Source organism: Notothenia coriiceps, unplaced genomic scaffold (genome assembly GCF_000735185.1).
Source record: "Notothenia coriiceps isolate Sejong01 unplaced genomic scaffold, NC01 NC01_scaffold00037250, whole genome shotgun sequence".
In the NCBI taxonomy this organism is placed as follows: domain Eukaryota; kingdom Metazoa; phylum Chordata; class Actinopteri; order Perciformes; family Nototheniidae; genus Notothenia; species Notothenia coriiceps.
In genome coordinates this window covers 966345-981749 of record NW_011369951.1, presented here as the reverse complement: position 1 = coordinate 981749, position 15405 = coordinate 966345, and the positions used below count along the sequence as shown (strand labels likewise).

Below are 15405 nucleotides of genomic sequence, written 5' to 3'. Positions count from 1 at the left end.
GAAATTATCGATATAGAGAGCGTCTTGACCAAGGTCAGTCTTTATCTAACTATCTTTTCAGTTATGTTCTATTACGGCATGTGCCTCTCAGTCAGCATATGGGGCTGTTGGACTCGTGAGCCGTTATAGGGTCTGCCCTGGTTTCAATGTCCCGCCCGACCAGACTAAAGATTGGAGTGTGGACTTCGAGCTTGGGGAGTAGGCCACAGTTCACGCTCCTGGGTGACCCTTGAGACAGGCGTTACCGCAGATCTGGACAAAGACCACCAGATTCCGGGACAGTTTCATCAGAAGCAATACGACTCTGTTAAAAACCTGAACTCGCTGAAATAACGTTCATGATCTGCCTAGTAGCCATAGACTCTTTCATACTTATCTAATTTTCACCATTCCCCACATAACTTGCATAAGCCTGCTATTTGACGTAATTTCCCCGACTATTTTGTTTCTCCTTTGTATTTCATTCCGTTGCAGCTATATTTTTTCTGTTATCGTGCTGTTACTATCGTCTATAGACTCGCTATGGAGAAGCGTGACCTAGATCTCCTTCCCTCGCTACACTACCTCGTGTTAACTGTTCGTATGACAAAAACACCCTTCGAACACTTCAGCCTATACGAAAGTATACCAGAAACCCATCCATTCATGATAAATTTAATCAAGCTATTTCACAAGTAATTGTAGTCAGCGTAAAAAAGCCCTAATCGCATAACCATCCAATGGTAGTGTTTAAGTATCGTCAAGTTGTCTGACTGTACTATAATCTTATTTCCCCATCCTTATGTGTGATACAGGAGATTAGGTCTACGGTGATTTTTGTCTTTTAACTCTGAAGTGCCGAAAAGTCCCAAGTAACTTTGCTCAACCAGCTCAAAATTTTGTTTACCATGTGTCCTAATCTCGCTGTATCACTTATTATGCAACGCAGGAGCAGATGGACATTTGCAAAGTTACATACATATGAATTCTATTTTTGATGTTGGAGCACGCACAAACACATCAAAACGCTTCAAACCCCCATTGATGATATGAAAAAGGAAAACGCAGTATTATATTTTTACCCTGCATGAAAAGATATTGTCAACACGCTGGCTGACTCTTAGTTGCCATCCATACCTTAACATGCAAATTAAATTTTTTCTAGTCATTCGTAATACTACCCCATTACGTTTTGAAGCACAACTAATCTCATAGTCAAATAACTGGCCATTCTGCGCTCTTGAGCCTGCTCTTGAAATGTACACCATCACTGGCCGCTTTCTCAGCTGTGCTTGATATCGTGCTCGTATGCACCTTATATACCTGGACTCCCCTATCACCAATACCAACGCAGAATCACTTACTATCCTAACACAGACACCCCACACACCACACCCACACACCACCACCCACCCCCACACACCATGAATCTGAAACAACCGTGCTGTGAGACCGTACTGCTGCTCAGAGGCTTTGTACACGCCTCCCACGACCATTCTTATCATCCTTACTATCCGCTACTCTCCTCTCACCTGACAGAGTTTCATGGGGATTAAAGACTGAAACCAAGCACCCCGCACCCGGTAGTCCACTTTTACAGAGCGGAGGAGAATGTCTGGCTATAAAATCCCTTCAGTTTAACGCTGAGCTCAGTTCGGATCTTGCTCTTGATCACAATCTAAGGGGTTTATTCACTACTGGAGAGTGTATTTCGGGTATTACTTCCTCAATAACCGGCCCCGCGCTCCGTCTGTCTAGCGCCCACAAGGCACAATAAAACATTGTGACTCCACTGTTGTCCTTGGTATACGAGGTGAAACACAGGGGATCGAAACAAGCTAACATTCAATCCCAGCCTTGCAGTCTTAGATGAACCGGACAACACGACTTTAATTAAACGGTCACTATTGGAAAATCCACTTCTCCATCCACATGTGTCCATTCTTCTCCATGTCTCTTCCTACCTCACTGTCAGCCTTCCCTCTTCATCATGCTCTATCACATCAGAATGTGTACCCCTCTTCTTCATGTCTCTTCTACATCAACCATGTGTCCCCACTCTTCTGGGATGTCTCCTTCTCATCCCATCGCTCTCCCTCCTTCATCACTGTCGCCTTCAAATCAACATGTGCTCCCCTCTCTTCATAGTCCCTCTACATCACATGTGTCCACTCTCTTGATGTCCTTCACAGTCAACTGTGTCCCTCTTCTCATGTCCTTTACTCAACATGTGGTCCCCTCTTCTCTTCAGTCTTTCTACATCAACATGTGTCCCTCTTCTTCATGTCTCTCTCTAATCACCATGTGGTCCTCTCTTCATGTCTCTTCTAATCAACTGTGCCCCCTCTTCTCATGTCTCTTCTATATCAAATGTTTCCTCTTCTTCCATCGTCTCTTCTACTCAACACGTTCCCCTCCTTCTTCATGTCTCCTTCTACATCAACATGTGTCTCTTCTTCTGTCCTTCTACATCACATGTACCCCTTTATCTTCATGTCTCTCTACATCTAATGTGTCCCCTCTTCTTCCTGTCTCTCTACATCAACATGTGGTTCCCTTTTCTCATGTCTCTTCTACATGCACATGTGTCCCTCTTCTTCATGTCTCTTCTACATCAACATGCTGCCCCTATTCTTCATGTTCTTCTTTTCTACATCACATGTGTCCTCTTTTCTGTCTCTTCTACATCACATGTGTCCCCTCTGTGTAAAAGAGATCTGAAAGTTTCAGGAAAAAAGATTCTCTCTCTTTTTGTCCTGATCCATTTCTATAAAAACCTGTCTGAAAATGAGCTGATCAGATTTTGGCCACTTTATGATGTCATAATGTTTTTTGGCTTGTGTAACCATTAGCCAATCAGCAACCAAGGTATTGGTTACAGTGTTTGTATATGCACCATGCAGCCAATGCCTTTTATATTAAGCCCACTGGCAATAAACCTGATTCTGATGTTGATGTTTTTGGATTAAAAACCGGATTATCCGTGGTTTTCGTGATGCGTCACCATGATATGTTCACTGCTCAGTGATCTCATCGGTGTGTTCCTCTCCCAGGCTTTGACAAGGGAAACTAAAGTGAAAGGGCATCCATCCAGAAGTCCTGGCATTTCCAAAAAGAAAGGCCAATAGCAGCCGAGCACAGAGGGGACAATCTCACAGACCCCATAATGTTCAAATGACTGCAATGCTTTCTTTGTTCTACTTTCCTCTGTTGCCCCCCTTGCATCCTAAAAACGTATTTACAGCTACCTTCTAATTATTTCATTTCTAATTCATACATACGTGCATTGCCTTGTTTACATGCTGCGGTGACAAATCCCAAATTGGGGTCTATAAAGTCAATCTAATCTAATCTTATTTTAGATTGCAATCTACGGTTAATTGTAAATGTATAGCTCAGAGTGGTAGAAAGGGAAAACTACACATTGTTAAAAAAAAAAGTAAGGTGGATAACAGAGAAATTTACCATTTTAATCAAATGTCCCACTCTGTTTTACACTTTTATTAATATAAACGCAGATCTTTCGTCAAAGTTACCCACTATAATACACCCAACAGTTATTAACATCTGCAAATGCTAGTATCTTGAAGAAGTTTTATGATTGGCACTTACTTAATTCCATCATTGCGTAACGGTCTCAATGAAGTCAGTCCCTCTTCAAACATGCGTGCAGTTCAATCTGCTCTTAAATGTGGAGCTATGCTGACACCTAGTGGACACTGAAGGTACCACCAGCTGCAGGAAGTCTAGTCACATCAGATTATTTAGAAGAGAAAAAAAAGTTATCTTTTTTTTCACGCGTCCATCTATTTGTGTCTGTGACCTCACTCTCAACCGATGACTCAATTTGTTTATTTTCGGAGCTCTTACTTTGGCGGGGCCAGCAGGATGTGACAAAGCTGGATTACCCAACTCTTCCCTCAACATCTGGGTGCAACATGCCCGTCCAGATGAGCCGTGTCCTCACTCCTGTCACGTAATCTTTGTTTTTTCTTTCTCCGCATGTTATCGTTTTTACTTTCCTCTGTTGCCCCCCTTGCCTCCTTAAAGCTTATTTACCGCTACTCCCTTTTTTAGAATCAAACAATTTCTAATTATTTCATTTTTTAATCTTACGTACATTGCGTTGTTTACATGCTGCGGTGACAAATCCCAAACTGGGGTCAATAAAGTGAATCTAATCTAATCTTAATTACTTGCAATTAATGGTTGATTGTACATGTATAGCTCAAAGTGATAGAAAGGGAAAACTACCATGAAAACATACGTGCAAAAACTTAGAGTGAAGGAAGTCTATTTCCTAAAAGGCCTAACTATTAAGAACATAATATGCTTGTTTTTAGTTTCATATTTGTATTTAGTATCTCTACTGGGACATGTCTCCATGCTTTAATGTTCAAAAAGCTCTTTATTTTTCTCATACTGCCTGTGCTGCAGCACCTCTTTTTTACCCTCTGTCTGAAACCAGAGCCCAGTCTGCTCTGATTGGTTAGCTGGTCAGCTTTGTTGTGATTAGCCAACCGCTTAGAGATGTCCCGCCCCTTAGCCTATCACGTACAATGTGTCAGAAGAAACTCCCGCTAGAGGTAACTTCGGGATTTTAGCCTTTGCAGACCATTTACATACAAACAAGTTATCATGTAGCGGATTAAGGGTAAAGTAAGCAAATCTTATATTTCAAAAGAGGCCATGTTCTTTCTGACAACTGACATGAAACTGATATAAAGTGTTATGTTTACATCCCCGGCGATGTTTTCTTGTGTTACACTCTTTCTTCACAGACTGAGCTGCAGGCGGACTCTGATCCTTTGCTCCTGACAAAGCTTCCTGGATCTTAGGCCAGACGTTTCCTGTGCCCAGGGGACTCTTCATCTCATCTGACTGTAATTGTATTACAATAGTGATGTGCACTGAATCCTCCGGGCTTTGGTTAACAGAGTCTGGAGTCTTAAGTTTTGACCCCCTCCTCTCAAATTCATTCCAGCACACATTTCATTATGACAGGAATCCTAAATCATATGAAGGCTTTAGGGGATCTGGATGGATCAGAGGAAATAGTTTGTATTTCTGACAGAAGTATTTAACTGAGGATGTCCTCAAATCATCCATCGTCAGGCCTGGAAGACACATTAGCTTCAGTGTTTCAGATATTAAAGTCGTGTTCTTTTCATACTATGGTAATTATTTACTTAGATGTCTGTCTCTCCTAATAACGGTCCAAATTCTCCACAGTTTTCCATAACTTTGAACAGGAAAAATAGAGAAGATTGAGAAATATTTCTACAGACAATCAACATAAAATTGAATGACAATAGAAACATTTATATTTTCTTCGATTTAAAGGGAGCAAGTATTGGAATTTGCCCCTTAAGCAGCAATTTCCAGAAACAAGTATTGTGAAATGTATAGCAAACCATAAAACATCACCCACATGATTTCACAATTTGGCTTTTTCTTCTTTTAACAATGCGATTTTGACCTCAATCATCATCAAGAAATGTTTACTCTGAGTTTGGTTTAGTAATGGAGGTTATATAAAAGTTTCACAACATCATGATGGCAAAAACAGAATGAAAATAAAAGTGCAAAACTCATTGAAACTTAAAATAGGAAAGACTAAAAATATGTCTATTGTCTGCAAAATTGCATACTGCATAATCTCAGTACCGAATTAGGAGTGGTTAAATCTTCTGTATATAAAAAACTATAAAAAACTAACTACACGTTGTTTGGTTTCTTCTTAGAGTACTGCATATCTGCCTGACTGAAAACCAGTGGTTCAATGTAACTAAGTACATTTACTAAAGTACTATTTTGACATACTTTTACTTGGCGTGAGTAGTTGTATTTTATACTTCTACTCCACAACATTTTGGAGGCAAATATTTTACTATTTACTCCACTACGTTTTTTAACACTTTTCAATAAAGTACATTTTGTTAAAAATACTTTGTACCTTATGTAACCATTTCAACTCAACTTGTAGGCCTACTCAAACAGAGTATTTGAAGACCATAGTTTTCGTACTTTTACTTAAAAACAAAAAGTAATAAAAACAGAATCATGCTAATGTTCTACTGGGACATGTCTCCATGCTTTAATGTTCAAAAAGCTCTTTATTTCTCTCATACTGGCTGTGCTGCAGCACCTCTTTTCACCCTCTGTCTGAAACCAGAGCCTAGTCTGCTCTGATTGGCTAGCTGGCTGGCTCTGATGTGATTGGTCAACTGCTTAGAGATGTCCCGCCCCTTAGCCTATTGCGTACAATGTGTTGGAGCGTTAGCCAATAAAAGCGAGTGTTACATAGTGATGTCACTATATTACGGAAGTAAACAACGGAGGCGTTTCAGGCAGGGGGGAGTGTATGGGAGAGAAACTCCCTCTGGAGGAAGCACAAGGATTTGAGCCTTTGCAGACCATTTACATGCACACAAACCTATAACACACTATAGGAAAGGGAAAACCCAAAAAGCATAATAGGGCCTCTTTAAGTGAAGAATCTGAGATCTTCCAACACCGCTAAAAACCTGCGCTTACACTCTCCACAAATGCTTTTTTAATAATTTGAACCGGTAAGGATTGTTTCCCCATGTTAAGGCTTGCTTCACAAGTCAGGCCAGAGGCAGAAAGAATGTGTACGGGTCCATTTCACACATATGTTACACACACATGTTTACAGTACTCTCTCCAAGAGGCCCGGGCCCCCTGCTTGGGAGCGTAGCAGAGAGAAACAGAGAGTAAGGCGGAGATAGAGCGCGAATAACAGCAGTCTGATCAGAAGCCAGCGCTGGCACCGCTCCTCCGGCCGGACCTCAGGCTGCTGGCCCCTCGGCGGGTCGGAGAGACAGGAGGTTCTGGGGCTGTGAAGGAGGAGGAGGAGCGGCCAGCTGGAGCGCTAACAGAGCGGCATTGTGAGCTGACTGACGCCACAGCGGAGCAGAGACGCAGGCTGCAGGGTGGCCCTCTTTCTGCGGCCCCCACCGGGCCCCTCTGCTGCGGATGGAAGTGGGTCAAACACAAGAGCTCAGTGGAGAGCGGTCGGAGAGTGTGGGCTCAACACAGATCAGAGACAAAGAGGCATCTAAACAGGGAGGCTTGTGTACAGTGAGCTGGAAGAGAGAGGCAGGAGGCGGTGTTCAAACAGAGTTAGAAAACTTACAGAGCAGACAAGAGTGGTCAGATTACATCTTTTTAAAATAGCTGAATAAATAAAACACTTCTTTGCAAAAAACTCCATACGCTATTTACACTTTAATTTTCCAATATATACATATATTACTGGCTGCTTCGTCAATACTTGCATACCTAATGTTTACTTTACTTCTTTTTAACCTCCCTTTTTTGGGGTATTTTATTTGGATGTGTACTTTTTGCCTCTTTTTTGCACTAAACCTTTGATGTTGTAATGCTGTACAAGTCTCCAATGTGGAACGAATAAAAGATTTCTATTTCAAAATGTAGCTAATGCAAATAATTAAGACAAATCTGCCTTATGCATGTGCACAATTTAGCCCGTTTTAACTATTTTCAACCCACAGCAGTCAAATGATGTACCAACACAAAATGTTCCCTCCTGCCATACACAAGGTTATGTGTAATGCACATGAAAAGGCCCTTTTTTAAATCTTCAAAGCAAGAGAACCGTCTTGCCAGAGGGAGGCAGTGTTTTCATTCAATGCACATTAACATTCTTCACAGCATCCATTTTGCCTCCCAATTCGTAGCAGCTCTTAAGCTTCAAAATGATCGCCAGCCACAGAAGCAGAGAGCAGCCAGTTATCTTGTTTTTGATGTGGGCACTTTGAAGAGCTGAGGGCTGGCAGAGGGGAGGCCGGAGAACAACAACGCAATAAAAGAAGAGATCTGAGAGGACGGAGGAATGTGAAGAATGGGAGGCTCAAACCTCCTTCAGATGACGGACGGAGGCACTGTCACACTCATAACGTGAAATGTGCTTGGAAATCTTATAAAGTTATGTTTATGACTTTGTTCAGGGAAATTGTGACCACCAAAGCAGAGGAGTGAATTTGAAAAACTCAACCCCACCTACATGAGAAAGAATGAGAAGCCCTTTTGATAGAATATCGCGTCTTTGCATCTAAACAATCCTTAAAGAGGCCTTGTTAAACTTTTTGGGTTTTCCTTTTCCTGGTTATTTAGGTTTTTGTGAATGGTCTGCAAAGGCTATTATCCTGAAGTGCCCGCTCCCCTGCATGAAACACCTCAATTGGACTCCTTTGTTTACTTCCTGAACATAGTGACATCACTATCTAACACTTGCACTTCTATTGGCTAGTGCTCCAACACATTGTGATCAGAGCAGGCTCTGGTTTCAGACAGAGGGTGAAAAGAGGTGCTGCAGCATGAGAGAAATAAAGAGTTTTTTGAACATTAAAGCATTGAAACGTCGCAGTGGAGACACTAAATACTGATAGAAAACTGAAAATTAGCATCATGTGGCCCCTGTTAAAGCACACAAGACATCCCAGTACAGATTTCATACCTTGAATAGTTTCGTGTTCCAGTTTGCTGCAACATGTGTTAGCGTGGTACTGCTTTACATCTGTCCTGGCAGCCTGTCAGGGAATCATCTGGTCACCCTGCAGCTGAACATGCTTTGTGTTTACCCTCCCACATGAAGCCACAGCAGGGGATTCAAATCAGGGGAGACTTTAAAGGATAAAAACTTATTTTAGTAGAGAGTAACCCATGAGAGAAAACACCACACCATCGTGCGCTTGGTTCTTGGTAAATACTTTATATGCAATTGTTTCTTGATCTTTGCAAACACTGTATATAAAACACTTAAGGTAACATTTTTCAAACATGTAAAGCGCGTCTGAGCTCTCAGACAGACATGACACAGTAATCTACAGCCTTATAAACATTCGCCCCCCCTCTGGCCTGTCCATACACACCCCTCACCTTCACACACTTACACACACGCGCACAGCCACCGCGATCAGGCTCTCCACTTATTATTCACAGTAGGTTTTATAACACTGTTTCTGTATCGTATGATGGTTCTCAACATTTTTTTTTATTATTTAAAATAGCTATCAACATTTATGCTGTAATATTTGGAAAGTGATAAATGTGTATTTACATAAGCTTATTGAGCAAGACTCAATTACAATGTGTGTGTATAATCGTATGTAGGTGTGTATATTTATGTGTGTGTGTTGACCAGAGCCACCTGATCTTTCTGAGTCAGTTTGACCGAAGGCTTTTTCCACCGATAGCGTCCAATACAGTCCCGTTAGAAAAGAAGAGGAAGGGGTTCTGATGAGTTTTTGCCCCACATTGGTGTATCGTTGCAGGGCAGCAGAGGGACCCTGGTCACCCACTGCCCCGTACAGCGTTTCTGTGATAGCATGAGGACATTGCGGGACACTGAAGCGATGGCGGGAGGCGCTCACAGCACGTTGGACTCATCGTACATTCAGCAGAGGCCATCAGTCGTTACGTTGGACGGCTGTGTTTTTAGCGACTTGCACATTCAGACTCATTTCATACGAGATAAAAGTAAGAAAACTTGGCAAATGGTCACAGTACCATGTCTTGATTTTTTTTTAAACGCATCAAAAACGGATGCTTGAGAAGTCTTCCAGGTAATTATTCGTATCCTCCCCCTATCTTTCAGACACAGAGATGCAAGCACTCACATGTACATTCATATACACTAAGTACAGAAGCAATTACACACGGACAAATTGTTTGGCACGCACACATACACACAAGGACCTGGGTAAGAGACCAAACTAATGTGAGAGGAAAGTGAGGCACATAATCTGAGAGGAGAAATCCAGCCTGAATTTTGGTATACTCAAAAAAGGAACTGATTAGGGAGTCGCGGTCAGGCCTGTGAGGACTTCTCAAATATAAAATATACAGTCTCTAGCACCTATTTTCTAAAAAAGGTGCTGGATCTATAAGTACCTTTAAAATGACACAGCGGTAGAAGCTGTGTCTCCATCGTGTTAAAATTAAGAAATGTTGGGTATGGTACCATGATAGTTATAGTGCTTAAAGGCTTTTCTTTTCTTTCACATCCTCATTTGCTTTTACCAAGGTCGAAGGCATTGTAACAGAGATTCAACATTTAAAGAATTTATGTGCTCCAATAGTCTCATAAACTCTGGGTTGGGACCTCGAAATAGGTAACACACCTATTTCTGTGGAGGTCCCTACATGGCAAGAGTAGCAATAGATCTGGGGTCAGAAGAACAGGGAATAAAAGTGTGTTGTTGTTTCCTGGGGGAAAAAGCTTAAGAACCACACACAGAGTCTCTGCTGAGTGCAAGAGTAACAGTGGTTTGAAGATGTAGATGGAAACGTCGAGTGAATCTCTTGAGGGCGTTTGCAGAGGTCCTTGAAGCCCCCCGTTAGGTCTTCGAGGACCGTTTACTCAAAGTGGCAGCACTTTGCTATCCCTGTGTGTAAATGTAGGTCTTTTGTAACTCCTTGTAACTCTACCTTCCCTTGCCAAACTTAACTATCCTGGGCGTGTTGGTTCACAAGGTCGGTTGATATTGTTCCAAATTGATAACAGAAAGAAAAAGTAGGGGGGAGATGAGAGAGAAGGTAATCTGTCCATCCTTCCACTCTGTTAGGATGGGCCTCAGGAAATCAGGCGCGTTTGAGATCAACCGTCGTCCGGGGTCGAGTCCTCAGGGGAGGACGAGTCGTCGGCGAAGTCGTCCGACGAGCCGCTCTTGTGGATGCGTCCGTCGCTGCGCATGCTGTGGAAAGTCTTGCGGAAAGCCTCCATCATCGAGTGCGCCAGCTTCTTGGCCTCCAGCTTGCTCTCGCACTGCACGGCGTGGCAGTCCATCTGGAAGGTGAGGTCGTCGTTTATCTCCCGGTAGATCCAGGCGAACACGTTGGGTCTGACGCTGTGGTCCGCCGTGCAGTAGGCGATCCGCGCCACCTGGTAGGTGTCCATGGTTACCGAGGCCTCGCCGTGCCCGTCCAGGTGGTGGAGACGCACCTGGAAGGGCCGGATCTCCAGCAGAGAGTTACACTGCTGCTGGCCGTGCTGCTCCACCAGACCCACCACCGCGGACTCTGTGCAGCCGGACAGGAACTGAGTCCCAGAGATAGTCACCTTACCCAGGTAGGCCACCTGTAGGAAGACACACAAAGGTACACTTTTGAACAACACCATTTATAACAAACATACATATGGAGCAAGCGATGAATACACAGTTATCATGTCTTCAGTTTTTCACTTGACGAAAAATGTAAGCGACAAATGAAAAATAAACAGGGCTGAAATCCAAAAACCCTTTAAAATCCTGAAAGGGGGCTTTCTCCCTGTCCCTGATGATTTATAACATAGTTTACCAGACAAAGTTACCAATAAAAGACACAGTTGAGGGACAGAAACAGATAAAACATATTTCAATATTCATCTAAGATTATTCAAGAGTTTTTCAAGAAACAATTTAAAAGATGTTTGTGGCGGTGCTGATTCCAAAGAAGTGTCTGAATAGCACAAATGTGGCCATACTGATTATAAAATGCACCTTCAATTAAAATGAAATGCCTCTTCAATAATATAGAAATGCATAGATAAAAAAAAATACATTAATGAAGAAAAGGCCTGCAGGCGCTAGGCAAGAAAAATACATCTTGCATAAATAGTACTACAAATCTGTTCTGATGCATAGTAGAAAGGTGATTTTTAATCTTTCAACTTCAGCATGGTTTTAAGCATGCATCTTCAAATGGATAAGTAAAGACAGCAATGTAAAAGGACCTAACACGTTTTCTGGCTGAAATTAGGTTTGTATTTGGTCAAGAGAGGATCAAAATGTCCTGAATGTCTAGTTCTTCACTTCTTTTTAAGACCTGTAGAAAGAATCTTGTCACACCCTGATTGTGCACGAGGTAAAATGCATCAAAACGTACATCAGGTGATCTAAAAAAACGTCCAATCAAGTCAGGGGAATCCTGACATTCAGTCAAAATGAAATGATGTACATTTCCATAGAAGAGGACATCATGGTTAGGGTTAGGTATAAACTGACTGACAAAAATATGCAAAATGTAAACAACGGTGGGCCAGGTATGGACCCCTGGGGAACACCTCAATAATTAAAACGGGTATCAACAAAAAACATTGACATACAAAAATAGGGACCCAGCCTTTATCTTTTAGTATCTATAGAAATCAACCTTCTGCCAAATACAGATGTCTTCATTTTTCACATTTAACATCAAGATACTAACGATGTCGATTCACTGCTGTGATTTGCAACTGTTATTCAGGTTAAAAATAGTCCTAACTGTTGCCAAAAAGGTGTTTATGTTAATAAAGAGTGGACTTTCTTCCTTTTCCCTTCTGGAGGTAATTAGTTCCATGTTCATGTAGTGCTGCTCAATAAATCGTATTTTAATCGCAATTACGATTTTGGCTTGCAATGATTATGAAAACAACATAATTGAAATAAAACGATTATTCTTTTATTTTATTTTTTTTAAATTACTTTTTTTATTGGTTTTTCAGTTGAATTATACTTAAAGTTCAAGGTAATCAACTGTTAAAAAGTAAATGGATATTCGTTTTTAATAATTGTGATATCAATTAATGACCCAAATAATCGAGATTACGATTTTTGCCATAATCGAGCAGCCCTACAGTATGTTCATGTACACCTTGAGGTTGATTAACCTAAACACTTGTGTTGTAGTGATGAGAGGCTTTTAAAAATGTTCTGTGGTGGCATGCTAAAGGATGTGTGTGGGGTCTTTCACAAAGAGAACAGAGTTGAGCTGCAACAAGGACCATTGAACACCGTAGTAATGACACCGCATACCAGGAGAGCGATAGACTGAGGAGATGGAGCGAGATAAGAAGGGAACAAAGCCTGAGTTTTCTAAGGGAACGTGGCCAAATCGAGGGCAGTCCAGGAATAATGACTGACTTGTGCGCTTTCTCTGCATGGTGTCCTTTATCGCTTTATAAAAATACACAGAGGAGGAGCCTGCTACGAGTCAAACACTCAGAGCGGTATCACTCCTGTCTGTGTTTATACTGGAGCAAGGGAATACTCCTCACTCTCAAGGGTTCATTACATGCAGCACACATGGCTGCAGATAACACGAGTGCAATGATAAGTGTGAATAATAAAAGGAGAGATGTGTATCGCATAACAGTCTGGAACGTTTATGGAAGGTTTGGCTTGAATTCATGGCTCAATGCACATCTGTCAATGTCAAGCCAGGCCGTGGTTTTGATAACATTATTCCCTTAGGAAATGTGTGTAACCATCACATATAAGTTTAACGTTTTATTATATAACTAAAGCAGAGGTTCACCAAGCATATCAAAAGATATATAGAGCCAAAGAAAATGATACAAAGCAGAGGCAAAGATCCTGTTTTATTGCTTCTCTTCTTTCACAAGTGTTGTATAGTATACCTGCCCTCATTCTCCACTTTGACTTTCACTGAATACGATCTTTCATAGTAGACAGATAGTCACTCAGATCAGCCTCTCAGTAAGACGGGAAGTTCATTCATATGTAGAGCAGGACTAGCATTAACCTATAAGCCATACAAAACAATATTTTGTGGGAAGGATGCAATCAAATTGCCAAATATTTTTTTTAATCATGCGCTCTTTTTAAAGCTATGGAGCAAAACCGGTTTCTCATCCAAACACATACACATATAAACCTTAAAGAGGTGATATCATGCTTGAAAAGTCTCCATTAAACTCCATTGTTTACTTCGTTAACATAGTGACATCACTTTGAAACACTTTGTATTTCATTTGATAACTAGTTTCAAGATTCAAGTCTTTTATTGTCATTTGTACATAGCTACAGTGTAGTTATGGCAATGAAAATCTTAGGTCACAGTTAATCCGAAAGTAACTGAAAGTAATCAGATGTCATTACTTTTCAATTGTTTTATGGAACTAGTGAACTGTAAACGGTAAACATTTTTTAAGTAACCCCTCTGACCCTGAAGCTCCCACTAGGGTTCATTAGCCCCCTGATGGCAGCGCAACACGACGTAGATTCGCAGTAAGATATTGAAGAAGAGAAAGCAGCTGCCTCATCGCGCCTGGTTTTCATTTGCGCTGACCGCAGGGGGGGGGGAGGGGGCATTGCCCTATCCATCATCCAGCCGAGCACCACAGGTCTGAGGAGCCGCCTGGAGGCAGAGCGGTTTGTATCCGACCACACGGACACCCTCAGCTCTACAGCGGTCAGTCGCCCAGCCAGCCAACACATCCAAAGCCCCCGCCAAGACACATCAAGCATCCACAGCGCTGTGTTTGTGTGTCAGACAGCAATAAAGAATCATTGTGCACTTCTCTCCTATTTTCATATTGAGTTTCTTGTTTAAACTGCGATCGTTTCTACTGATTTCTTGCTTCCTAGTTGAACGCTTCGCCAGGTTTTTATTCTCTTAAAGCGGTTGGGGGGTGGCCAGAAAGACAGTTAATGCTTTTCTCTTAAAACTATATATTTCTGCTGTACAGTCTCTGGTGTGGAAATGGTCCAGTTAATGTGCCTGAATAAATAACGTTGGGAGGAAGAGCCAAGAGGAAGAGTTGCAGCAGGTTTATATTCTGACTGAATTCAGAGTGATGTCGCCTTGTCTTTCCAAGGGAAATATTAGCTTTTTCCTGAGGATGACTTGTCCTCTATAGATAAAGTTTTAAGTTGACATTAATCACAGGGAATGTGAAAACTTCTCTTGTCAAGGAATTGTCAAGGAAGGAAACATTGAATAAAAAAACAAGCATAGAAGATATAATGAGAAAAAAGGAAGACAGTAAGGGGAGAAACGTTCAAGAAAAAGGACAAGAATTGTTTTGATAAGAGGTCAATTAAGAGTCCAAAAACAAAGGGACAATGATTAAAGTGTGTGTGTGTGTGTGTGTGTGTGTGTGTGTGTGTGTGTGTGTGTGTGTGTGGCCTAGCATTACTATCCTTGTGGATTGTGTGTAAATCTATATCCCACTTTCTGAAAACCCATCTGAACTTGTGGACTATTATAACAGCACCCTCTCCTTCTGTCTCAATGAACTGGCCCCCACAAAAACAAAAAATGTCTCTTTCATACACTCCGCCCCCTGGTATACCCCCGAACTCCGCCAAATGAAATCAAGGAAACGTCAACTTGAACGCCAACAAAAGAAAACCACACTAACAGTCCATCTTCAAATCTACAAAGACTATCTCCAGCAGTACAGTAATGCACTCAAAGCAGCCCGGTCTCCAGCAATCCCAAGCGTCTCTTCTCCACCATCAACAAACTTCTCAAACCCTGTGACAACGCCACCTCGTCCTTCACCACCGAACAGTGCAACTCCTTCCTTTCGTTTTTCCAAACCAAAATCAGCAACATTTACAGCAATCTGACACCCTCATCAGCACCCCCCACCTCCTCTCCTGGCTCCCCCCC

The 15405-nt window shown here is 41.8% G+C and overlaps 1 protein-coding gene across 1 annotated transcript; it reads right to left on the bottom strand.

Moving 5' to 3' along the window:
- Nucleotides 1-8717: 8717 nt before the first annotated feature.
- On the bottom strand, nucleotides 8718-14225 carry pid1 (phosphotyrosine interaction domain containing 1). The gene is made up of 2 exons (XM_010796576.1): nucleotides 13953-14225; nucleotides 8718-11104 (listed from the first exon to the last, which is right to left on the bottom strand). Exons 1-2 carry the CDS (start codon nucleotides 14223-14225, stop codon nucleotides 10625-10627), a joined length of 753 nt encoding a protein of 250 aa, XP_010794878.1. The 3' UTR covers nucleotides 8718-10624.
- Between the last annotated feature and the right edge of the window lie 1180 nt (nucleotides 14226-15405).

Coding starts and splice junctions, on each gene's coding strand:
- pid1 (XM_010796576.1), bottom strand. CDS start 14,225: ATGTGTTGGCTGGCTGGGCGACTGACCGCTGTAGAGCTGAGGGTGTCC. Junction 11,105..13,952: donor ACCCTAGTGGGAGCTTCAGG/GTCAGAGGGGTT, acceptor GTCTTCCTACAG/GTGGCCTACCTGGGTAAGGT.